The sequence below is a fragment of the Tubulanus polymorphus genome, chromosome 10, assembly GCF_964204645.1.
Source record: "Tubulanus polymorphus chromosome 10, tnTubPoly1.2, whole genome shotgun sequence".
Taxonomy (NCBI): Eukaryota; Metazoa; Nemertea; class Palaeonemertea; order Tubulaniformes; family Tubulanidae; genus Tubulanus; species Tubulanus polymorphus.
This window is the reverse complement of record NC_134034.1, coordinates 13287034-13312080: the sequence shown is the minus strand read 5'-3', so window position 1 is coordinate 13312080 and position 25047 is coordinate 13287034. Positions and strand designations below refer to the sequence as shown.

Genomic DNA, 25047 nt, shown 5'->3' with positions numbered 1-25047 from the left:
CTTGCGAGCGTCTATATTAACACTCTAAACGACATTTTCGAATTTGTTGCAGTGAAAATCAAGTTCTGTTTCGATGGAATTCGAATTCAATTATCCCAAGCACTGGATCCTTCATAACCATATAGCGCACTTAAAATCTGTCCAAATATCACATTGTATGCAGAGATTATGAAAAATACATATGCTAATTTACTACAATAATTATTGGCAAACGATCTGGAGGAAGAAAAAAGGGTTTTCTGTGAAACCGCAGATTTCCCTAATGAAATATCGAAGAATATTCGTGTATTTTTCAAGAGAATTTCACTAAAATTATCTGAAATAATGTGAACTCTGAATCTGCGCAGCTTACACCGGGTGTGAATACGTGGAAATATATCGTCAAAACGCCTCGTCATCAAAAAACGGAAATGATTATGTAACGGTTGGTTTTGCATGAAGCAAAAAACGTTCTGTATAATTTTCGCCGAACGTAGAATATTTCACACAAGGCGTGATTTGTGACGAACGCCCGGCACACGGTTACCGCGTCTATTCGCGTCACATCCTCACGTGAATAGAGAGACATTCAGGAAAGCGATATTTCACATGTTTAACGACAGTGTTGCGCAAAAATGCCTGCCTTACAAACACATCGTCTGGAGTTTCGTCGTGACAACGCTGGTAGGACCGATCGCGTGGTTCGGTCTTTTGTCCAACGCGGTTACGATAACGGTGCTATATCGCCTCCATAAAATGAACGGTTCTGCTACTTCCAATTTTACCTTATTGTTGCTTGCTATTTTTGATGTGTTCAGTTGTATCGGGATCGTCATGTATAATCATTTAAAGTGGGTTGCGAGACTCATTCGCCACGGACCGATCGCGTTGTATTTCAATCGCGGTTTGGGAGCTCCCGTGTTTTATCTAGCCGGCAACCTCATTTCAAAATGGGCCTCCGATATTCGCAACAGTTTGACGTTATTGGTAACGTTCGATCGAGCGCTTCACATTTGCTTCCCGCTCAAAGCGAAGAGATATTGGAGTTTGAAACATTGTTATGTATTCGCAGGCTTTTGGATTCTGGCGTGGAGCACGTTTTCCGTACTTCGATCGCAAGACCGAATTATAGTGTACGTGAATGTATTATGTTCGTACGGCCTCACTGTACTCGGTACAAAAACAGTTCAAACCGCGCCAAGATTTGCGTTTTTACTAGCAAGTATTTTCGCGACGTATTTGCCATTCGCTCTAATTCCAATACTGAATACGATCATGGTAATTAAACTAGGCATTCACGCTAGGAACAGGCGACGAATGACCGTTGCTGACTCAAAGCGCAACAAACAAGACGGTACCGCGCACAGAATGGTGTTCGTCGCGTCCAGTTTATTCATGGTGTCAGTCACCCCTGATATGTTATACAATGCTCTAAACCTGTATCTCCCCGGGTCGGTGACCTGGCAGATATTACTCACCAACGAGGTTTTCCAAACGCTGAATTCATCCGTGAACGGTATATTCTACTACGTTTACAGCGTGCATTTCAGAGAACAGATAAAATTGCTCTCGTGCTCTCGAAAATCAAAGTAATGAGGAACTCATTATATAAACTATAGCCGTCGTTTAAAGTTTCATATTTGTTGGATATATGAATTCGCTCGCAGGCCTACCGTGTTTGAAAATTAAAACTGGTCCGGATTTTCCATAAAAAGGGAAAAGAAACGAAGAAATGAAAACTGACTGCAGTGAACTGATGTAAATCTCAACGTAGAGTTAACGAATGAAACCCACGGTTACTTCTGTAAAAACAGTTTATTCAGTCCTTCAGTTTGAGGTTCAAACTAAACCTCATCTTCAGAGGAACGAAAATACAATAATGATTATTGTATTTTTTGTTGCTCTGATGTAACTGTGGGTTTTAAGTTTCATCTTTGTTGGATATATGAATTCGCTCGCAGGCCTACCGTGTTTGAAAATTAAAACTGGTCCGGATTTTCCATAAAAAGGGAAAAGAAACGAAGAAATGAAAACTGCTAGAATTCAAGAGAAACGCGTTATCTCATGTTTATTACATCGATCTTTGAATAACTGAACAAATCCGTTCAACATGCGAACATTTTCTTCATCTATTTTGTCTGCAAGAAATAAAGATGATTGGCTGATGAAAAAGGTTCTGTCATTGAACAATTCAGTTTGAAATAATTTGTAAAATGTAAATATCTACCAGAACTTAGCGACCTGCGCAACTACAGCTCATGCCATTTGCAGTACAAATCATTAATGGGTTAGCAGCTCGCAATGCCTGAAAACGATAATATCTATGAGTATAATCTGTCTTCAACTGAGGTGTTTATGCAGTCCACTTCATAATTACCGCGCAAGGGTCGACCGTGGGAGCGGGACGACTTGCGCAACTACAGTCCATGCCGTTTGCAGTACAAATCATTGATGGGTTAGCAGCTCGCGATGTCTGAAAAAGATAATATCTATGAGCACAATCTTTCGTCAAACAAAGTGTTTATGCAGTCCATTTCATAATTACCTCGCAAGGGTCGACCGGAGGAGATGGAGGACTTACGCAACTGCAGTTCATGCCATTTGCAGTACAGATCATAGATGGGTTAGCAGCTCGCAATGTCTGAAAAAGATAATATCTATGAGCACAATCTTTCGTCAAACAAAGTGTTTATGTATAGCCCACTTCATAATTACCTCGCAAGGGTCGACCGGAGGACTTGCGCAACTACAGTTCATGCCATTTGCAGTACAAATCATTGATGGGTTAGCAGCTTGCAATGTCTGAAAAAGATAATATCTATGAGCACAATCTTTCGTCAAACAAAGTGCTTATGCAGTCCATTTCATAATTACCTCGCAAGGGTCGACCGGAGGGGCGGGAGGACTTGCGCAACTACAGTTCATGCCATTTGCAGTACAAATCATAGATGGGTTAGCAGCTTGCAATGTCTGCAAATAAGGTATAGATATTCAAAATATTGTTTTCGCACATGCTTGGAGCCACCTTTTTAACATCTCGATTCTTGAAAAAAAAAACGTTTTCTGACATAATACCACAGAGAAACCTACCGCACACGGGTCACTGGAAGCCCTAACCATAACTGTAAAATGAATATTTAGAAGATAAATTAAACAATTCACGACAAATTTCATGTTCGCAAACAAGGCTACGAATTTCTAACAAGTGCGATACAGCATCCATCTTCACCCGTCAAAGGATTCGAACTCACTGCGCTAAAGCTGTTCCCCGAACCCTTTGACCTCACGAATCGTTGGAGTCGTTACTAGCCGACCGAAATCCAGTCGTACCAATCACAGTAGACTTCTGTTGGTTTTCCCGTTAAATGGACCAATCAGCGAACGTTTTACCGAACAAGGAAGTATTTCGCAAATCGATATGTCATGCGCAACAGCGCCAGTAATGAAATCGCGCTTCGTGAGGCCAGGCTGGTGGAAGCGAGTTTGGGAGTGATACCGGACCCCTGGCAAGCGAGGATGTCCAGTATCCTGTTCCAAACAACCAGATGCCGATTCGAGTTGATGAGGATTTGATGACGCGTGGAACCCGGGTTTCCGATGGTATATCAAAATTAAGTGAAATTCGCCGTTGCCGCTGGTTCCCGCGACAAATTATCGAAAACTATCAATAAACAATTTACGTCGCCACGTTTTAAAAACAAGAAAACTAAAATGTGTATTGCCTCCAGAATTGCATCCTCCCCCAGCAGGGATTCGAACCTGAAAGCACGCCTGGAAAAAGTACATGATAATAATGATTATAGTTTATATAGCGCTATACTGACACTTCCCAAAAAATACGTATTTTCTACCTACAGAATCTGATATTTCGACACCGTGTAGACAATTCTGTGCAATGACGTAGGCAACAGTTGAGGATGGCGTGTGTGAGTATAAATTCAGTAATAGTCTTACCTGGAGCGGCAACGGCCAATACCACACAAACCATTACAGCGGAATTCATGATGGAATTTTGTCTACTTTGAGTCGACTGAGGAAAAACATGTAAAACAGGTAGCTTATATCGTATACAGTTGTTTATGGAGTGTTTGAATTAGAATTCTGTTCGAGAGTTTCATAGAATCAACATTTGAACATTTTCCAGAACAATGATGAAATCAATACAGTCGGGCGGAAAGCTATTGCGCAGTGAACATTCGAAAAACAATTCGGTCTATATGGAACCAAAAACTCGTAACACTGCAGGAGATTGAATTCAGAGACAACTTGCACCAACACAACTACGAGCAGATTCGTAGAGTAGCCGTGTTAACCGGGTTTAGAATAGATAAACGAGACGAGTAGTACTATAATAGATTAACTATCTCTATTCGACGTACAAGCTTTCGCTACTAATGTATAGACGCTTGGGGCGAACTCTTTTATCAGATCGGAGAATCCGTTTGCCTCCAATCGTACTCTTTTATTGGTCACGTGACTTTTTGGAGTCTCCGAAACCTCCTTTCTGTCGAGGTGGTGTGATTCGGATTTTGTGTGGAGCCAACCGGTGATTTCGAACGGAGACTTCGGAGGTCATAAAAGAGTACGCCCTTGATGAGGTGAATGAGTCATCGTTCAGCTGATGAAGCTTCTATTCATTAGTAAGCGAAAGCTCGTGCGTCAAATAAATAGTTAACCTATATAGCACTACTTGTTTGTTATTTACTCCTGGATTCTAAAAGTCGTTAAAATCTTTTTCTACCTTCTTTTAAGATCAAGGGCATCAGATTTTCTTTATGCCTCCTATATTTCGCCCTTAAGGAAGTGTTTGATGAAATGTCATTCTCTTCCGTTTCACTTGGCAATACAGGTAAATTCGTGATTAAATTCTGTCTAATTTTATAGTCGTTTGATCATAAACGTGACTAAACTGGTAGCTCAATATCGTATGCAGTGGTTTTCGAAGTGTTTGAATAAAATTCTGTCCGAGAGTTTCACCGGGTAAACATTAATGAAATATTTCCTGCACAAACTGCGGATGAATCGATACATGGTTAAAAAGAAGTGCAGCGAAAATTTTTAAAAAATCATCCCATATGGAAAATCATCAGATCGTAGCCATGCAACTGTGGAACTGGGTACGGAGTCAAATTAAATCCACACAACTGTGGAACTGGGTACGGAGTCAAATTGAACCCATACAACTGTGGAACCGGGTACGGAGTCAAATTGAACCCATACAACTGTGGAACTGTGTCCTGAGTACAAATTTAAACAACACAAATATGGAACTAGATTTCAACAGTTTTCAAAGTCGTTCTGATATCTTTCTGTCTTTTCATTAGAATGATTATAATTTACCGATATATCCACCCGGTTTCCACCTTGGCCTACTTATCCACGAATAGCCGATAAAGCGAAGTTCCCTCACAAGCAACTATTGAAAAAGTTGAGAATTTTCATCAAAGGCTACGCAGTTCTGGTGCGAGCAACGATTCAATCAATAATCAATTCACGGCGAGCCCATATACTAAAACTAAGTATATTCAGCTAAAACAATAAAGGCGCATTATCAAATATGAATATATATGAAATGGTACGTAGCCGGTATATTTTTCAAATATATATATATTGATGCTTGGCAATTGTTGATTTTAAGCAGATGCCTTTCTGCTGGAATTTCGATCTGGGAAGCAATTTCATATGAATAACAGTAACTGCGTGAATGAAAATGGTATTTAGTATATACGTGTACACATATGCAATATATGTATATGTACATGTTTATGTACCGTTACGAAAACCAGTCTGCCTGCGGCTGATCGACAGGCCACTCGAACGGAGTCATCCTAAGCCCTAAACCTCCTATTCCTCTACATCATCCCACGGCAGGGATTCGAACCTGATGGCATCGCTACACTCAGCCACGGCACGAACCCCTGCCACACTAGACCGGATGCGCAGGTACATGCGCAGCTTTGCCGCACGAAAACTTGCGGCACCAATCAGATTGCTCGTTGTACAATCGCTGAGGTAATTTCACGGAAGAACTATAAATGGGAAAACAAGGGCTAAAATATAACGGGATACCTGATTGGCTTGTTATGGTACGACAATCTCCACCATTGTAATGGTACAACGATCTTCACCACTTGTAAAGGGACTTAACAATCTCTGTACCACTTGTTGTGTCACCTCGTTCTTCTCACTGATGCTGTGCCGCTGGATCATCTTATATGTAACTGGTTCCTTTTGCTGACCTGCCTCTTCCTTATGCAGATATTAACTACTATACTATCTGGTATGATCAAGCTTTACTTTATTTTCTCTCTACTGCTTATCTATTCAGCTTTATCTCCCCAAGTCTCTTAACTTCAAAAACCTTAAGACCTATATACGATTTTGTACATTTTTCACATTCCTATAACCTGACCTCACCCACTTCTATCCTTACCCTATTTGGTATTATCAATCCCGGCTACTTCCATTCTACTCCCTCCTGTGCTACACTTACCATATCTTAAAAGTCCTTACATTTTAATTATAGTAATTAAATGCTGTTCTTTCTTTTCAACGTACTCCCTCCTTGTAACCCGAGCCATTTGCATTCAGTGTGCGCACCAGCGCTCATCTAGTGTGCGCTATCGTGCACACTGCACACGCACTATCTTTTCCATACACATAAAACCCTATAACTATTGCTTCTACAGGCTTGTAATGACATCATCTAAGCTGCGCGTGTAGCTGCTGTGCACTCGGGCTAGTGTGGCAGGGTCTCGTACCGTAGCAATCTCGATGCCATCAGGTTCGAATCCCTGCCGGGGAGGATGATTCCTCTATGGGTCTGGGACGGAAAGGTTGGTGTTCGAGGTCCGGAATATAGCCCTAAAAAATCTTGGGAACTTCATAGTCAACCACCTCAATAATCACCAACACCATCACCATCATCACCATCTCTATAGCCACCATCACCATCCTCAACCCCAGCACAAGCATCAGCACCATCACCATCTCTATAGCCACCATCACCATCCTCAACCCCAGAACAAGCATCAGCACCATCGCCATCTCTATAGCCACCATCACCATCCTCAACCCCAGCACAAGCATCAGCACCATCGCCATCTCTATAGCCACCATCACCATCCTCAACCCCAGCACAAGCATCAGCACCATCGCCATCTCTATAGCCACCATCACCATCCTCAACCCCAGCACAAGCATCAGCACCATCGCCATCTCTATAGCCACCATCACCATCCTCAACCCCAGAACAAGCATCAGCACCATCGCCATCTCTTTAAGCCACCATCTCTTTCTCTCCCTCTCACCCTCTCTCCCTCTCTCCCTCTCTCTCCCCTCTCTCCCTTAGTTTTTTTTATCTCGTGTTTAAACTTTAATCGCTTTAATTTTCGTTAAGATTTGATCATTTTTTTCTGATAACTTGGATCCATATGAGACACCTGAATTAGCTGTCCAAGCACCCAACCATGTATGTAACAATATGGATGTTTCGCCTTGTTTGTAATCACATTATGATTGATACTGCATGTATAACTCATCACTAGTATCTAAAAGTCTGTTTCTCAGAACTAAAATAAGAAAGCTGAACTTATCCAAAATCATATGAGGCAAAATGTGACGCCCGGTGGGGGACTCGAACCCGCGACCCTCAGGTTAAAAGCCTGATGCTCTACCGACTGAGCTAACCGGGCTCTGATACTCCAATGCGTGGTGGCAAACTGTCAAAAAGTCGAAAAGTGTAATTCTCGAATGGGCATTCCATGTGCTGGCGATCTATTGTACTTTATTCATTCAGTGCACCGCCGTTATAACGCAACTCAGTCTCATTGCCTCGGTAGCTGGAAAACTGCCTCCGTTTTTGGCTTCTGGAGCCGTTGCACAGTCGTCGTGACTTAAGTCCATAAGTGGTCTTGGATCATAAGACCGGTCTTAAGTTGTTAGATTGGCTAATAGAACTAAGTTGGTCTTAGACTGGTCTTTAAGCCATGACTACGCAAGCGGCTCCACGATAGTAAGCTCAGTTTATAAGCGCGCAGTGATATCTGGAAGGTTGACACTGGTCTCATTAAAAAATACTAAAAAACGAACGGTGACTAATGATTAACCGGGCTTGCTGCCTTGATGATTTACTGACGACCTTTCAGTATCATAATTCATTACGAACTATCGGTCAACCTATCGGAGCGGTGTGCGCTTTTATCATAACTGTAAATAGAATCGATCAAGACTGTAGATCTATCATTTTATTCATCAAACTCGCGTGCCTGTGCCGCTTTCTTACTGACAGTCTATCGATGCGCATAGCACTGACCGTTTGACCGCGACGCATCCACGGAATTAACTATGCGCTGTGTATTAGAAACACAAAACTGCCCCCGTGTTACTTTTAGGCAAACTCAGCATCAGATGTGATGGACCAACTGCGCCCCTTGACGGAGAAACCCATCCTCATCGGAGCTTGCACCGTCGATGTCGTAAAACTACACTTCGGATACCAGGATCGCACTCTCATCTGGATAATTTGCGAAAAAAATAAGAAATTCCCGCAATGCGAACGAATAAGAGATTCCGGAATGTTTCCTCCTTAAGTTAGTAATAGTAAAGAAACGCCTGGTCAATAATACGTCATCAGATTTCCATGTATTTTTAGGTTTTTGCGAAACGTGTCGAATTCGCCGAGTTTTCCCTGATTTAGTTCTTACATTTTCCGCGATTTCCGACATTTTTTTAAAATAGATTATTGCCTTTCAGTTTGAGGTTCAAACTAAACCTCATCTTCAGAGGAACGAAAATACAATAATGATTATTGTATTTTTTGTTGCTCTGATGTAACTGTGGGTTTTATTCGTTAACTGTAAAAACAGGTCCAGAAATGTACGAAATACGAAAAAAGGAAAAACGAAATGAAGAAATGAAAACTGCTAGAATTCAAGAGAAACGCGTTATCTCATGTTTATTACATCGATCTTTGAATAACTGAACAAATCCGTTCAACATGCGAACATTTTCTTCATCTATTTTGTCTGCAAGAAATAAAGATGATTGGCTGATGAAAAAGGTTCTGTCATTGAACAATTCAGTTTGAAATAATGTAAAATGTAAATATCTACCAGAACTGGCGATTTGCGCAACTACAGCTCATGCCATTTGCAGTACAAATCATTGATGGGTAAGTAGATTGCAATGCCTGAAAACGATAATATCTATGAGTATAATCTGTCTGCAACTGAGGTGTTTATGCAGTGCACTTCATAATTACCGCGCAGGGGTCGATCGGAGGACTTTTGCAAATACAGCTCATGCCATTTGCAGTACAGATCATTGATGGGTGAGCAGCTTGCAATGCCTGCAAATAAGGTAAAGATATTCAAAATATTGTTTTCGCACATGCTTGGAGCCACCTTTTTAACATCTCGATTCTTGAAAAAAAAAAGTTTTTGGACATAATACCACAGAGAAACCTACCGCACACGGGTCACTGGAAGCCCTAACCATAACTGTAAAATGAATATTTAGAAGATAAATTAAACAATTCACGACAAATTTCATGTTCGCAAACAAGGCTACGAATTTCTAACAAGTGCGATACAGTATCCTGTTCCAAACAACCAGATGCCGATTCGGGTTGATGAGGATTTGATGACGCGTGGAACCCGGCTTTCCGATGGTATATCAAAATTAAGTGAAATTCGCCGTTGCCGCTGGTTCCCGCGACAAAGTATCGAAAACTATAAATAAACAATTTACGTCGCCACGTTTTAAAGACAAGAAAACTAAAATGTGTATTGCCTCCAGAATTGCATCCTCCCCCAGCCGGGATTCGAACCTGATGGCATCCAGATCGCCACGGTACGAAACCCATCCTCGCTTGCCAGGAGTCCGGTATCGCTCCCGAACTCGCTTCCCACCAGCCCCCTGGCCTCACGACGCGCGATTTCATTACCGGCGCTTTTGCGCATGACGTCATATATCAACGTGCGACAATACTGCCGCGTTCGCTACGTGTTCGCTGATTGGTCCATTTACCGGGAAATTCCATACATGCCTAATGTCGTTTGTAACAAGCGCTGTGATTGGCCCGACCTTATTCTGGTCGGCTAGTATAAACGACTCCAACGACTCGTGAGGTCAAGGGGTTCGGGGAACAGCTTTAGCGTAGTGGGTTCGCATCCCTTGACGGGTGAAGATGTACGAAACCCTGTCACACTAGACCGAGTGCGCAGCTTAGATGATGTCATTATCAGCCAATCAGATATCCCGTTTTATTTTAGTCCGGGTTTTACATTTATAGTTCTTCCGTGAAATTACCTCAGCGATTATACAACAAGCAATCTGATTGGTGCCGCAAGTCTTCGTGCGGCAAAGTTACGCACGTATCTGCGCACCCGGTCTAGTGTGGCAGGGGTTCGTGCCGTGGCTGAGTGTAGCGATGCCATCAGGTTCGACTCTGAACGCTAACGCGCGCGGGAGAATTGAAGAGAAATGCGTCATCTCATGCTTGAATCACTGTTTGAATATGAACAAATCTATTTATCATGCGAACATTTTCTTCATCTATTGAAGAAAAAGTAAAAAAAGGTACATGATAATAATGATTATAGTTTATAAAGCGCTATACTGACACTTCCCAAAAAATACGTATTTTCTACCTACAGAATCTGATATTTCGACACCGTGTAGACAATTCTGTGCAATGACGTAGGCCCTACAGTTGAGGATGGCGCGTGAGTATAAATTCAGTAATAGTCTTACCTGGAGCGGCAACGGCCAATACCACACAAACCATTACAGCGGAATTCATGATGGAATTTTGTCTACTTTGAGTCGACTGATGAAAAACATGTGAAAACTGGCTGTTTATATCGTATTCAGGTTTTTGGAGTGTTTGAGTGTTTGAGTGTTTGGAGTGTTTTTGGAGTGTTAGAATCCTGTCAGCTAGATCATTTTCATAGAACAAACATTTGTATAAATATTTCAAGAACAATTGTAGCTGAAATCAATATAGACCGGAGTGTGAATTCGAAATACAATTCCTAGCCTATATCTGAAGTAGAATTGGACCCACACAAATGCGGATTTGGACCTGGACTCAAACTAAACCCACATAACTATGGAACTGGATCAAAAGTCAAATTGAAGCCATAAAACTGTGGAACTGCATCCAGAGTCAAGTTGAACCCACACAACTGTGGCGCTGGATTCAGAGTCAAAATAAACACACAACTGTGGAACTGGATTCAGAGTCAAAATAAACACACAACTGTGGAACTGGATTCAGAGTCAAAATAAACACACAACTGTGGAACTGGGTTCAGAGTCAAATTAAACCCACACAACTGTGGAACTGGATTCAGAGTCAGATTAAACCCGCACAACTGTGGAACTGGATTCAGAGTCAAATTGGTGCACAACTGTGGAACTGGATTCAGAGTCAGATTAAACCCACACAACTGTGGATCTGGATTCAAAGTCAAATTAAACGCACACAACTGTGGAACTGGATTCAGAGTCAGATTAAACCCACACAACTGTGAAACTGGGTTCAGAGTCAAAATAAACACACAACTGTGGAGCTGAGTTAACTTCGTTATATGAACGGAAATTGCTCAGTGGTCATATTCAGCATCGAATTCGGCAAAGTTTTATTGTGAAAAAAACTGTCCCCCTCGTCTGGTGATTTCTTCATGTTGCTGCGATGAGAACCAAGGCGTCTTTGGCATTACACATTTCAATTTGAAAAGATTTCAGAAAACTGAATTTAGCTACGGCAATAATCATTCCACCATCTTGAAACTAGGTGGTATCTTGAACTACGAATAAACCTCAAACGCATGGGTTACTTTTTGGACGACAAAGTTTGAACTGGAATTCGATTCACTTTTTTCACATGGGACTAATTAGACCTCCACAAACAGCAGCCGATAAATCGCCTGATGTTCGTCCATAGGCCAATTCTAAACAATTTAAACTTTACCATTATAATACATCACGCACGGTGCCCATCCGATAGCGCAGAAATCAGCAGTTTTAGATGCGATCAATAATCACCGCGCGCTAGGCCAAAAGTATACCAGCACATCTAAAACAATAGGCACAATATGGAGTATGTAAAATATAGCTAGTACTTACCATAATGATCCTCCGTGCGAATTTAGATTTTAAACAGATGTCTAACGTAAATAGATTTTCGATTTTAGAAAATATTCTCGTATTTACTGAATTCAACACTCACTGTAATGCCATAAACCAGGGCGGCTTTATAAATATCCCTAAATTAATAACAATGCCTTTATTAAAGGCCCCTTAACAAAATACAAGTCGACATCCAGTGCCGGACCGGTCACCAAACGCCGAGTCTGTGTGTGGTGTGGCACGTGACCGCACTAATTTAAACATTTGAATAAAATCGGGATATAAAATGAATCTAACGGATCTCATTGACCAGTTAAGTTGGCTGAAATGTATAGAATACTTTGATTCATTTGAATTCTTCTGAATGGTTTTCTGACCCGGCGTCAACAAAGCTGAATTTAAAGGCAATTCGTCGGACCCGATGCCAGTGTACGCGTTGCCAGCAGTGAGTCCGGAGTACGTGTTTTAGTTAATTCACCAACAGGGACGTTTCGCGTAATGGGACGGCTTAGTCAGGCGTCATTGACAACATGTAAACAACAAGGAAAGGAATTTAAGCGACTTTTTGTGAATGACAATTGAATTGATCGACAGGTACTGATTTGTGGACTGTAATAGCTCGGAACCTTCAGGTGTTGACGACAGTCACGGCTATTGTCGAAAGTATCGCCTTCCAGGAACAAGAGAAGCCAAGCAACAACAAACCAGTCGTGACAGAGAACGAACAAACTGACACATTACACTGTAGACTGCCGTACAGCTTTGAAAAACGGTAGGTGGAAAATTCTTTTACCAAAAAGGCTCATTTCTGTAAAAAAATACACAAGCGACTCAAGAAGAAGAACTACGTTTAATCTCCCTGCTGGGAGAAATTATTTTGGTTGAGCCTTATCGGTTTAAAGATGCCTTCATTCTGTACCAGTGAACTCAAAAAAAAACTGACAACAAAAAATTCCATTAAAGTCTAGTCCATATTCTCAATCCAGTCGGTGAAATATATTCAGCCTACCAGTCCCAACGCTACCGAGTTCCCTGATTCACAACTCGGTGAAATATTTACACCAGTCCCAACGCTACCGAGTTCATTGATTCTCAACTCGGTGAAATATTAACAGCAGTCCCAACACGCTACCGAGTTCCCTGATTCACAACTCGGTGAAATATTTACAGCAGTCTCAACGCTACCGAGTTCCCTGATTCTCAACTCGGTGAAATATTAACAGCAGTCCCAACACGCTACCGAGTTCCCTGATTCACAACTCGGTGAAATATTTACAGCAGTCTCAACGCTACCGAGTTCCCTGATTCTCAACTCGGTGAAATATTTACAGCAGTCCCAACGCTACCGAGTTCCCTGATTCACAACTCGGTGAAATATTTACAGCAGTCCCAACGCTACCGAGTTCCCTGATTCTCAACTCGGTGAAATATTTACAGCAGTCCCAACACGTTACAGAGTTCCCTGATTCTCAACTCGGTGAAATATTTACAGCAGTCTCAACACGCTACCGAGTTCCCTGATTCTCAACTCAGTGAAATATTTACAGCAGTCCCAACGCTACCGAGTTCATTGATTCTCAACTCGGTGAAATATTTACAGCAGTCCCAACACGCTACCGAGTTCCCTGATTCTCAACTCGGTGAAATATTTACAGCAGTCTCAACACACTACCGAGTTCCCTGATTCTCAACTCGGTGAAATATTTACAGCAGTCCCAACACGCTACCGAGTTCCCTGATTCTCAACTCAGTGAAATATTTACAGCAGTCCCAACACGCTACCGAGTTCCCTGATTCTAAACTCAGTGAAATATTTACACCCAACTACTCATCTGTCAACTACTCATATTTTCAATATAGCGTAGAGATACATTGGTCGTATTAATGTTGTGGCAAGTTGAATTTTCTTTTTCTGATAATTTTCAGATATGTCCGGTCGACCGGCAGGACGATCGGGTCGTGGGGGCGCAAGCGGTGGTCGCGGGGGCAGCGCCGGGCCGCCCCCGCCCGATGACTTACCCCAACAGTATAATCTACAATTCGGTAAGCAGGGGGGATTGTCTGCTGGAGCCCACGTCGATGCGTATCTTGAATATCGCAGGTGAGTTTTTAGTCTCAGTCAGAAAAAGGGGTCAGTGGGATAGAAGAGAATTGTAGGGTTGTGCGGCCCTTTACTTGAATTCGTTGTTCAACTTCGTGGAAAAATCTCACTAAATTCTTTTCAGAATTTCACAAAATATCTATGATAATGCACCCCCTGGTGGTCATTAGCGGCATCATTGACCTCATTATTATTATAATCATTATTATTATTATTATTATTATTATTATTATTATTGTCATTACCATTAATTTTCTTTTTTTTTTTCTCTAGGGGGCCTGAACGTCCTAGTGATTGTACAGCCTTTAAGGCTCTGTTCAGGTCACTCATCATCAATCTACTTATTTGTTATACATTTTATTTGTAATTGTAATTGATGATGAAAAAAATTACATTTCGTCGCCGGCGACAGAATCGCCCAGTGTGTCCGGGTACGGCGATCAGTCGCCTCGAGCGCCGTATTAACCAGCCAATCACGGCTCTTTGATTTATTAAAGGTGGCGCTAGCAGCTGGTCGTTTCAAAATAAGCGGCGCTGTTCACCGATTTCGTCGGCCGACGAAATCGCCCAGTGTGTCCGCGGCTTACATTACAGTTACATTGCACGTATGATCCCTGTTTGCTTCCCTGGGCCACACCCCTACAGAAATCCTAGATCAAACCATAAAAGATTTCTTCAACAGGTCAACCCAGCCTCGCGCAGGCATTTACAAGCGCCAGATCTAACTTCTAAACAATTAAATCAGCCTAATCAGTTTAAAACTTATTAGATACAAAATTCAAAAGATAAACCGTTTCAATTCTTATTCAATCTAGTACGATAACCACACTCAAACGTGGAGAATTGATAACAAGATAAAAACCCACTATGTACAAATTAAAAGAATTTTGAAATCGAGAATTTATCTATAAGAAAAATCTATAGAATGAAATACACGACGTTTCGATCCCAGCATAGAGATCATCGTCAGGTATGTACTCTTCAAGTCGTGTATTCCATTTTAGATTTTTTGAATAAATAAATTCTCGATTTTAAAATTATTCTTATTTGTGCATAGTGGGTTTTTATCTACTTTTTCATCAATCCTTTAAATCTTGTATAGGCTACAGGGTGGGTTTTAAACTGATTATCTGTTCTAAACGTCTGCAGAGTTTGGTTATCGTCTACTAAAGAAAGCCTTATGCATCGATATCATACGCGCGGATTAATAAGAAAATGGCATCATTTTGGGTTGTTTACAGCTGAGGTTTTTGTAACTGCGTCATCCTGCAAAGATGCTCTGGGACTAATTAGTCAGTATCCTGTGTCTGCGGTTTAGTTTCACAATTGGGTAGTTTCGCTCATCCGATTATAAAAGATTACCGACCGCCACCAACGATTCGGTTACCGTCCGCTCTGCGGGCATACATTTAATTACAGGTAGTTATCGCCAGATAATCCGTAATCCGGCTAGTTCTCGCCCAAACAAAGGTATCCTCGCTTGCCAGAGGTCCAGTATCGCTGGAACTCGCTTCCACCAGGGAACGACTTTTAAGCTGAGGTATTTCGAATGCTCCCTTGACAGGTGCGGATGAATCAGAGGCTACCTAGGTATCGGCGCCAGTCGGAGAATAGCAAGTAATTCGAACGTAACAGGGACCCGTGATCTAAAGCGAAGCGAAACAATTAAAGCTTAGCCTGCAACCTACTCCACAGAAACTGATCAACATCCTCCGAAAAGCTAACACGGATTTGGTTCCGCCGCACGCGAACAGTCACCTGACACACGCACACACACACAAACACTAGGGGGCGTTGTATTTGGCGCTCGTTTCGATTTTGTTGGTCGCGTGGATCCAGATATTCAGGAAAATTTAAGGAATAAATTCGTACGAAACGCGGAACAATTTTGAACTGCGCAGCAACTGCTCTCATACGGAAAGAAAACGGGCACGAACTTCATTTTATTCGCAGCGTTTACGACATGGTTTCAACAAGGAGTAGATTATCGGTCATGGTCGTTCTATTGGCTTCGTCTGCGGTGATAGGACTGCTGGTAACGACGGTGAACGCCATAGCTAGAACCACGGATACCCTAGTGTCGGGTAGATACAAAATTATCGATAGTGATTGCGATGAATTCCAACTGGTGCCAAATCAACGCATAGTCGCCGTTCTGAACGAAACGCGAAGTTTTTTCGAATGCGCGCTACTGTGCAGTCGAGCTACAGCCGCCGATAAATGCGGTTCATTTCGTTTTTTCGAGCGGAACAGTACTTGTATCCTGTTCGTAGGTAGCTCAATATGTAGCGTAAGCGTAGCCGGAACCTACTTCATTTCACTGACGAAAACCTCGACGACGAAAACATCGACGATATCGGAACAGTTGTTGTCGAAAATGGGCTACCGCGACGCACCATGAACTTAACTTGCTTCAATGAATAATATGTTTAATCCTTGCTGATTAATATTTTTTTAAAATCTAAAATCTATATAGAACGTACGAAACATTGAATGTATCGTTTGAGAAAAATAAAATGTTGGCAATATCATTATCCCGCTTTTAATGGTTTTTAACAATATATAATGTAGGGATTTCAGTGAAGCTTTTTCGACGGATTATATTCGCCGTTCTACGGGCTCGGTTAAGCTGGTCATGGCTGATCTGCGGGGGGGGGGGGGGGCGAAGGTAGGAGGTTGTCCCGGACGTCAAAACAGAGATCCTAAAAACCCTTGGACGCTCATCTTCTGGGAAATTGCATCATCTTTTTCAGATTCGTTTCTTCAAAAAACTCCGGAAAAATTCGACTCGTTTTTGTCGGTGTTCTAGCCTTGTGATAGCGTGGTTTTACGACGTGTAGCATGTTTCTAGAATGGCGATATTCTATTTTTGTAGAATAGTTGGCGACGACGACGGCGGAGTTCTGTTCAGCCCCGATGAATACGAGGATTATAAAAAACGTGTCATACCCCAGGTGAGTAAGAACCTGTCATACCCCAGGTGAGTAAAAACCTGTCATAAGCTACATATTTACATCTATCATTTTGACATTGTATAAGATATATAAGCTAAACTCACATTTGATGACTTAATTATTTTCTAGTCTGAGAGTTTCAAAGTTTTGACTAAACTCCATCATAACAGAAACTATGATATAATATGCAGCAATTTGTAAATATATTACTAAGGAAGGTTACTTCTTTTTAATAGATGAACTCCGCAACTGTTAGACTAGAATAAGGTCATCAACTTTGGATTTTGCTAAATTTCACTCTACTGAGATTTATATTAGTCTACCAGTGATTATATGACATTAGATATTAGGAAATTTTCTCTCCATCTTCCTCACTGACTATATCCTAAAAATCATCTTCAGGAATACATCGCTACGTAATATAAAGCATAAGAAAATCGGGCACTGTTTCATCGATAACCGAAATAATGTAATTTTGAAATGAAGTCGAAGAAGCTTTAAGTGTATATGAAACAAACCGTATATTCCGAATGTCGAAGTAGAAATTAATGAAAATAACAGAAATTCATGTAAAAAAATGTCAACGTTTGTTTTCGTTATAAAATCTATTGTTTTCCGGTGATAGAGAATGAAAAATCGTATATTCGTAAGCTGGTCGAACCCGGCTGGTATGGATTGTAAAATGATTGGACCGGAGACGCCTTGTTTCTGCACTCACAGGTAATAATAGCAATCAAAAGCAGCTTCTTAATTTTTCATGCAGCTTATTATTAATCTGTTACTTCAAACCACCCTTGATATTTGGGTGTTCTTCTTTCAACCAGTTTTCGATCATCCCAGGCTTCACCTGATGTATTGTTGAGACATTTTATCAGCACACTTTCAAAAACTGATCGTCCACACTTCACATGTGTTCAGTGCTTCATCTGAGACATTTTTGATTGAAAATGAACTACAAACACCAGATAATAGACATTTTATCAGCACACGTTCAAAAACTGATCGTCCACACTTCACATGTGTTCAGTGCTTCACCTGAGACATTTCTAATTGAAAATGAACTACAAACACAAGGCATTAGATATTTTGTCAGCACACTGACAGAACCTGATCGTCCACACTTATCTTTCAGATTCAAGCAGCATAAGACAGATTTCCAGGTCATTCCTGACGAGAGACCGATTAAACTGCCCTGTAAGGTGAAGGGTTGCATGTGCGGTTCTTATAACTATGTACCGTTAAACGGTAGCCAGCCGATCCGCTGTCAGTGTAAACATTATTCCGACGACCACACCGAGGTTCTGCCGCTGAAATGTCGCAAATGTAAGATATTCTCTACCGTTACATTTAACATCGATACCCGGTCTATAAAGCCGGGTCCAGGTTATATAGATAACCCAGTCCATGAACCGGGGTAAAGTTAAGGATCACTTCGATATTACCTTGATATTCGTTCAATGGAATCTATCCTGATTATTATTACTTATTGATATCAAGTCTATAGAATCAGTTCCCGAGTTATTATGAGTCAACCCCAAGGATAAATGTAAATACCCAGTCTATAGAATCGAACCCGGGTTAAAAATGTTCGTGTCTTTTTGATAATGAATATTATAGTGGATATTCACTACGTCATCAAGATTGCGGCTAGCCTGGTTAGACTGGTTGCCAGTCAATTCAATTCAATAAACTATCAAGTTTTGCTCTCTCGTTCTATAGCGACTTGCCGATGTCTGGGCTTCAAAAGCTCTTACACATGCGGCTGCGGCGAACCGACTTACAAACACAAAACGCTCCCCGAAACGAAAGACGAACGAGTGGCCCGCGGACACCCGATCGGTTACGACGTCCCGTACCAGGCGATGGGCGGTCTGACCGGTTTCAGTTCGCTGGCGGACGGCTATATGAGGCTGGACCCGAGCGGTGTCGGTATGGCCGATAAGGACTTCCTGGAGCAGTCCATCACGTCGAAGGATCATCCGTTTTTACGCGGTAACGTGGAGGCTATCTACCAATCGAAACAACGAGGTATCAATAATTAGCCTAAGAAGATTATCCCTTTTATTACCTCTGACATTAGGGTTACATTAGAAAGCGGGGTAGTGTCCTTCATTCTTTGAAAACCGGACATAATTTAAATTTCCCCAGAGCCAATATTAATTTTTAGATTAGAAAGTTGGGTAGACCTTCATTCTTTGAAAACCGGGCATAATTTTGAGAGCCAATATTATTTTTTTTCCTAACAGTAATCTCACTAAAAGACACGTAGTTGAATCTGTTTTTGATTTACTCATTCCAACTGTCAACCTTAAAGGGCAAACACGAGCGTCCTGTTGCTAGGGCCGTTACTATAGATGCATGCGGTGAATGTTTTATACAAAAAAAATTAGATTTAAAAATTTTTTCAAAACCTCTTCATGACCCTTTTAACAAAGGTATCAGCCCGCATGATAATCTCCTTTCCGAATATGTCAGCACTTTATTCATCATTACTTAATGTGCAGTGGTTAGTGTCTTATTCCATGTAACATGCATATACTGTGTATTCATTTGGCTTTTAGACTGAATAAGGTTTCACTTTTTTAAGCCTAAATTAATATTTCTATATTCTAATACACTTTCTAGTCAATTGCAAATTTTAGTTTTTCTTAAGAAAAAAAAAACAAACACATAATAAAAATTCTATAATCCACCCGAAATATCTCTAATTTTTTTAATAAGCTTTTTAGATTCATTCTTTTATTTAGATTGTGTGATTTTTACCTACCTCCGTGGTTATTATTGTCTGATGGCCGTTGTTTTATTCAGGCGCTGATCAGGGTATAATGAAACTAGGAGATGACGAGGATCTGGCTGAGAGAATGTCGGCGATGAGGAGACCTGATGAAACTGATATGGATTACTTCGAAAGACGCTACCAAGAACGGGTAAAACATATACCGGCAGATTAAATAGACCATTGGGTCCTGGTTCTCCTCAGTTGTGGCTTTAATCTAACTGATTTTGACTGCAGAGTTAAAGTAATAGAAAATGAACTGATTTTAACTGTAGAGTTTTAGTAATCGATGATCAAATAATTTTGATTGGAAGTGGTTAATGGGAGGGCGGTATATCTGGGGTGTTTTACTATGTATTTGTATAGAGATGTACATTGAGAAAACCTCGCGGGGGTGGCGGTACAGAGAGTTCGGCGGTATATCGGGGGTGTTTTACTATGTATTTGTATAGAGATGTACATTGAGAAAACCTGGTGGTAGGCGGCGGTGGCGGTATATAATTGGGAAAGCGGTATGGCAGGGGTTGACTGTACAGCACAACCTATTATTCTTTTTCTGTAATTTTCCAGCAAAAAGCTTCGTCCGTTTATAAAGGTCCGAAAGTGAAACCGGCAATTCGACAAGCTCCGCCCTCTGGTGGCAGAAAGAAATAAACGGCGTCCTTTTAAGCTGAAGAACAAACGTGTAATAGATAAAATGCAGACGGCCTGGTTTTCAAACTGGGTACTAAATCATTCCGAGGGTCCTGTTACACAGAGCTAGAAGTTGACTCATTTCGCTTTGTGAAAAAGGACCAAAATTGTTTTTTTTCTTCCGTTCTTTGTAACTAGTACGTGTACTAGAAGGATATGTTAATGAGCTCTACCTTTATCATTAACTGTGGCAATCGAGGATTCCACGAGGTTCCACGAGGTGTCGCTAGTAGTTACTCGGTTTTATAGCGCTTTAAGGCGAAAAAATGTTAACTTGTTTCTCCTAATCTGCCGGGTCATTTCATAAACTGCAATAGAATTTGTTTTAAAAAAAGAATCGAAAAAAGTAATGTACAGGGTAGATAGGCGGCCGGCTGGGTCAACTTTTTAAGCCCAGCAGAAATGAGAAACAAGGTATCAATTATCGATGAAACCTATACCAAACATCGTGTAGAAAATGTGATCCAGCATATTCGTGGGTCCTATCTTATATTTGGATTCGGAAGCCAAGAAATTCAATTCAAAGAATATTGAAAATTTAACACAATCTTGACTCAACGTAAGATTGAGTACTCGCCACGCTACCTGGTGGGATCATAAAGTAGTAATAATAAACTAATTCAAATTTAAGGTCAGAGCCAAAATTACGAAAAGCAGCAAATGTGGAACTGTCAGGGTAAGAATTTTTAGTGCTTTTTAGAAAATCGTCTTAGCAAAATGTCCATAGCTAGTTCAACATATCTTCTTTGTAATTGCTTAAAAATGATTGTAAATATACTTAATTGCACACTTTGAAGTCAGTCTAAATATTTGCCATTTCATGGAAAGTGCCCTTTTTCCTGGATCCACTCCTGGAGCTGTTGCCATATGAATATGATACATTATGAATATATATTTCAAATTTTATCTACTTACTCTTTTTATTATGGTTTATGAAATAATTTAACTTTTTCGTCAGTAAGAGTGATAATCTTTATTGGAACTGACCACCAGGAATAAAATTTATTTTAAGATTCTCAATTTCGCATCGTTGTTTGTTATTTCTCGTTAGCGCGTCAGGCTATAAATAGGACGATAAGCGGCCATCTTTAAATGGCGTAAACCGAGTTCTTCCGGTGCCTCCACATATTGTGGTCACGTCACCGGCGCAGACTAAATTGCAGTCTTTTTGCGCCGCTATTCCCTGACTGCCGATGCAATTTCCGGCAAAAACATTCAGTGCCGAACTGAGTGCCCGCGTACAGCGCACCTGAAAATAGACATCGAAAAATAAATACCTCTCAGATCACTAGATTATTCATCGCCATAAATATAAAATATAATGTCATGAAGGGATTTATGGAGGCAGCCTTCTTTCGAAAGGATGTATCGGCGATTTCTCATAGGGTTTTTTCTCGGGGTGATTAAATACATTTTTTTAGGTAATTGGATGTCATTCGCGGAGGAAGCCATCATCGATTGAAATATAACTTACGTTTAGTTCGACAAAAAGCGGTGCATAAAGCATTCGTCATAGCAGGGCTGGAAAACCCGGCCACAGCCATATCCCGTATACCGTTCGTGTTGTCCACTAAACAGGCGACGTAACCCTTCGTATAAGCTGCAGAGAGAGAGAGAGAGAGAGTGAGAGAGAGAGAGAGAGAGAGGGAGGGAGGGAGGGAGGGAGGGAGGGAGGGAGGGAGGGAGGGAGGGAGGGAGGGAGAGAGAGAGAGAGAGAGAGAGAGAGAGAGAGAGAGAGAGAGAGAGAGAGAGAGAGAGAGAGAGAGAGAGAGAGAGAGAGAGAGAGAGAGAGAGAGAGAGAGAGAGAGAGAGAGAGAGAGAGAGAGAGAGAGAGAGAGAGAGAGAGAGAGAGAGAGAGAGAGAGAGAGAGAGAGAGAGAGAGAGAGAGAGAGAGAGAGAGAGAGAGAGAGAGAGAGAGAGAGAGAGAGAGAGTGGGGGGTAAAGATGTGTAGAATCGTGGACTCCAGAACGAATTGTTTTATAGACCGTGGTATCATCATACCGGGGAATCAAACAACGGAGTATAGTTCCTTTAATTAAACCGTTTGACAAACTAGAGTCAACCCCGGCCCTATCAACCTGTTCCCGATAAACTACCACACTTACTAAACGTCATCGATAGTAGAATATCCACACTCCGTAGAGGAGAATAGATGAGTTTAAAACCACTTCATATCGAAATTTGAAAGGTTCATGAAAGCGAAATGGTCTGACAATGGTCGGACGAAGTGCCAAAGATCGATAGCTGAGCCCAAAATCTAGTATTCCAATAAAACATTTTATGTTAACAATTTCTATATATAATCCTTTGGTGCATATACTAAAAATTATCATTTCATAATATCGTATATACTAACCTTCAGCGGCGTATACCAGAAATCCGACGAGGAACAAAACTGAAATGAGTTTCATCTTGTGATTCGAACGAGAACGACTGACTGGAAATGAGAAAATCTCGGAAAACGAAAAAGAGAATAGATTTTTTTTTGTGTGTGTGCGCGGAATTAACTCGATCTGTCATCGAATTGTTTATTTCTATTTATCTTATCAGAAAACATCCATCAAAACGCAGGTGTCTTTTGTCGGTGTCGTTCCCGACGATTTCGTGCTCAAGGACGCGGCCTGGAGATGGGTGGAAAACAGGAAAAAGCATTACCCATGAGATATTAGCTTTCCTAATAAAACAAGCTTTAATTCCCGATGCTTATTGGTTCAATAGATTTGACGTTGTTTATTGATTATCGGTCTGGGAACTGATTTTATCAATGGAAGTTGGTGTCTTCGCGGTTTCTTCCGATCGAGTGTGTTGTTAGGTCAGTATCAAACTGACTGGACACCGAGTTGTGAATCAGGGAACTCGGTAGCGTGTTGGGACTGCTGTAAATATTTCACCGAGTTGAGAATCAGGGAACTCGGTAGCGTGTTGAGACTGCTGTAAATATTTATTTCACCGAGTTGAGAATCAGGGAACTCGGTAGCGTGTTGGGACTGCTGTAAATATTTCACCGAGTTGAGAATCAGGGAACTCGGTAGCGTGTTGGGACTGCTGTAAATATTTCACCGAGTTGAGAATCAGGGAACTCGGTAGCGTGTTGAGACTGCTGTAAATATTTCACCGAGTTGAGAATCAGGGAACTCGGTAGCGTGTTGGGACTGCTGTAAATATTTCACCGAGTTGAGAATCAGGGAACTCGGTAACGTGTTGGAACTGCTGTAAATATTTCACCGAGTTGAGAATCAGGGAACTCGGTAGCGTGTTGGGACTGCTGTAAATATTTCACCGAGTTGAGAATCAGGGAACTCGGTAGCGTGTTGAGACTGCTGTAAATATTTCACCGAGTTGAGAATCAGGGAACTCGGTAGCGTGTTGGACTGCTGTAAATATTTCACCGAGTTGAGAATCAGGGAACTCGGTAGCGTGTTGGGACTGCTGTAAATATTTCACCGAGTTGAGAATCAGGAACTCGGTAGCGTGTTGGGACTGCTGTTAATATTTCACCGAGTTGAGAATCAGGGAACTCGGTAGCGTGTTGGGACTGCTGTAAATATTTCACCGAGTTGAGAATCAGGGAAGTCGGTAGCGTATTGGGACTGTTGTAAATCAGGGACCTAAAATAGCGATGGGTTCTAAAACTTCATCGTCGAGTCCATGGTCTAAACAAACTCACGCCTTTTACGCTACGATACAATTGAATACGAAAAATAGATGTATCACTGAGTGTCCAACTCATTAACAACAACTGTGACCTTTTACAAACAGTCAAATCTTGTCGATATAGGGGTCACGCACTTTTCCCAAGAATGGACGGACATACGTACGACGTGCGACTTCACAAAAACTCAAACGAACTGGTTTTACACGCAACACATGCGAATTCGATATATCGACTCAAAATAATTGAATATATATATATATACTATAGCATTTGTCACATATGCTATATATATATATATATATATATATATATATATATATATATATATATATATATATATATTGGCGTACAATTCGATTTCGAAGTTAAGGGCCATCGACTTATTGCGCACACGGGGCCCCGTTTTCAAGCGGTCCTTCCCGCTGCCTATAAACCAGCGTGTAAATAGGCAAATAAAACGCGTAATAACGGAGTGTGGCATAGAATTAAATCTCGTTCGTGGCTGACACAGCGCGAGGCCTATACAGACATGATAAGAAGGGTCGTGTTAACCCGGTGTCGCATCAGTAAAGCGTCGAGAGACGGATAGTGCTTTTATACACTGTAAACTATTTAACCCAGTCGACCTATTACTGTTACCGATAAACGTATATAGATTTGAACAGCGCCTTGCCTGGCTGAATATGGAATTTTAACCGGTGTTTTCGAGCCACACGTGATCGTCGCGTCTGAACAAATACCGATTAAATTCAC

General features: G+C 41.3%; 2 protein-coding genes and 1 non-coding gene across 3 annotated transcripts; 1 reads left to right on the top strand and 2 right to left on the bottom strand.

The window, feature by feature from the left end:
• Positions 1 to 2054: 2054 nt before the first annotated feature.
• Positions 2055 to 2753, bottom strand: LOC141911685 (uncharacterized). The gene is made up of 5 exons (XM_074802686.1): positions 2695 to 2753; positions 2525 to 2620; positions 2357 to 2452; positions 2207 to 2284; positions 2055 to 2117 (listed from the first exon to the last, which is right to left on the bottom strand). The coding sequence occupies exons 1-4, from the start codon at positions 2734 to 2736 to the stop codon at positions 2213 to 2215; spliced, it is 306 nt and encodes a 101-aa protein (XP_074658787.1). The 5' UTR covers positions 2737 to 2753; the 3' UTR covers positions 2055 to 2117; positions 2207 to 2212.
• A 4847-nt stretch (positions 2754 to 7600) lies between these two features.
• On the bottom strand, positions 7601 to 7673 carry Trnak-uuu (transfer RNA lysine (anticodon UUU)). Its single transcript has one exon. It is a non-coding gene; the product is annotated as a tRNA-Lys (tRNA).
• Positions 7674 to 12642: 4969 nt separating this feature from the next.
• On the top strand, positions 12643 to 21652 carry LOC141911809 (protein FAM221A-like). The gene is made up of 8 exons (XM_074802863.1): positions 12643 to 12886; positions 14041 to 14215; positions 17091 to 17169; positions 17795 to 17889; positions 18302 to 18492; positions 18889 to 19197; positions 19978 to 20096; positions 20516 to 21652. The coding sequence occupies exons 2-8, from the start codon at positions 14043 to 14045 to the stop codon at positions 20597 to 20599; spliced, it is 1050 nt and encodes a 349-aa protein (XP_074658964.1). The 5' UTR covers positions 12643 to 12886; positions 14041 to 14042; the 3' UTR covers positions 20600 to 21652.
• The last annotated feature ends 3395 nt before the right edge of the window (positions 21653 to 25047 follow it).

What these genes read in the sequence shown, in the direction of transcription:
- LOC141911685 (XM_074802686.1), bottom strand. Translation starts at nt 2,736, where the DNA reads ATGAACTGTAGTTGCGCAAGTCCTCCGGTCGACCCTTGCGAG. An exon ending in CTCCGGTCGACCCTTGCGAG is followed by an intron (nt 2,621 to 2,694) that starts GTAATTATGAAG and finishes TATCTTTTTCAG; the next exon opens with ACATTGCGAGCTGCTAACCC. An exon ending in CCACGGTCGACCCTTGCGCG is followed by an intron (nt 2,285 to 2,356) that starts GTAATTATGAAG and finishes TATCGTTTTCAG; the next exon opens with GCATTGCGAGCTGCTAACCC.
- LOC141911809 (XM_074802863.1), top strand. Translation starts at nt 14,043, where the DNA reads ATGTCCGGTCGACCGGCAGGACGATCGGGTCGTGGGGGCGCAAGCGGT. An exon ending in CTACCAATCGAAACAACGAG is followed by an intron (nt 19,198 to 19,977) that starts GTATCAATAATT and finishes TGTTTTATTCAG; the next exon opens with GCGCTGATCAGGGTATAATG. An exon ending in AAAGACGCTACCAAGAACGG is followed by an intron (nt 20,097 to 20,515) that starts GTAAAACATATA and finishes GTAATTTTCCAG; the next exon opens with CAAAAAGCTTCGTCCGTTTA.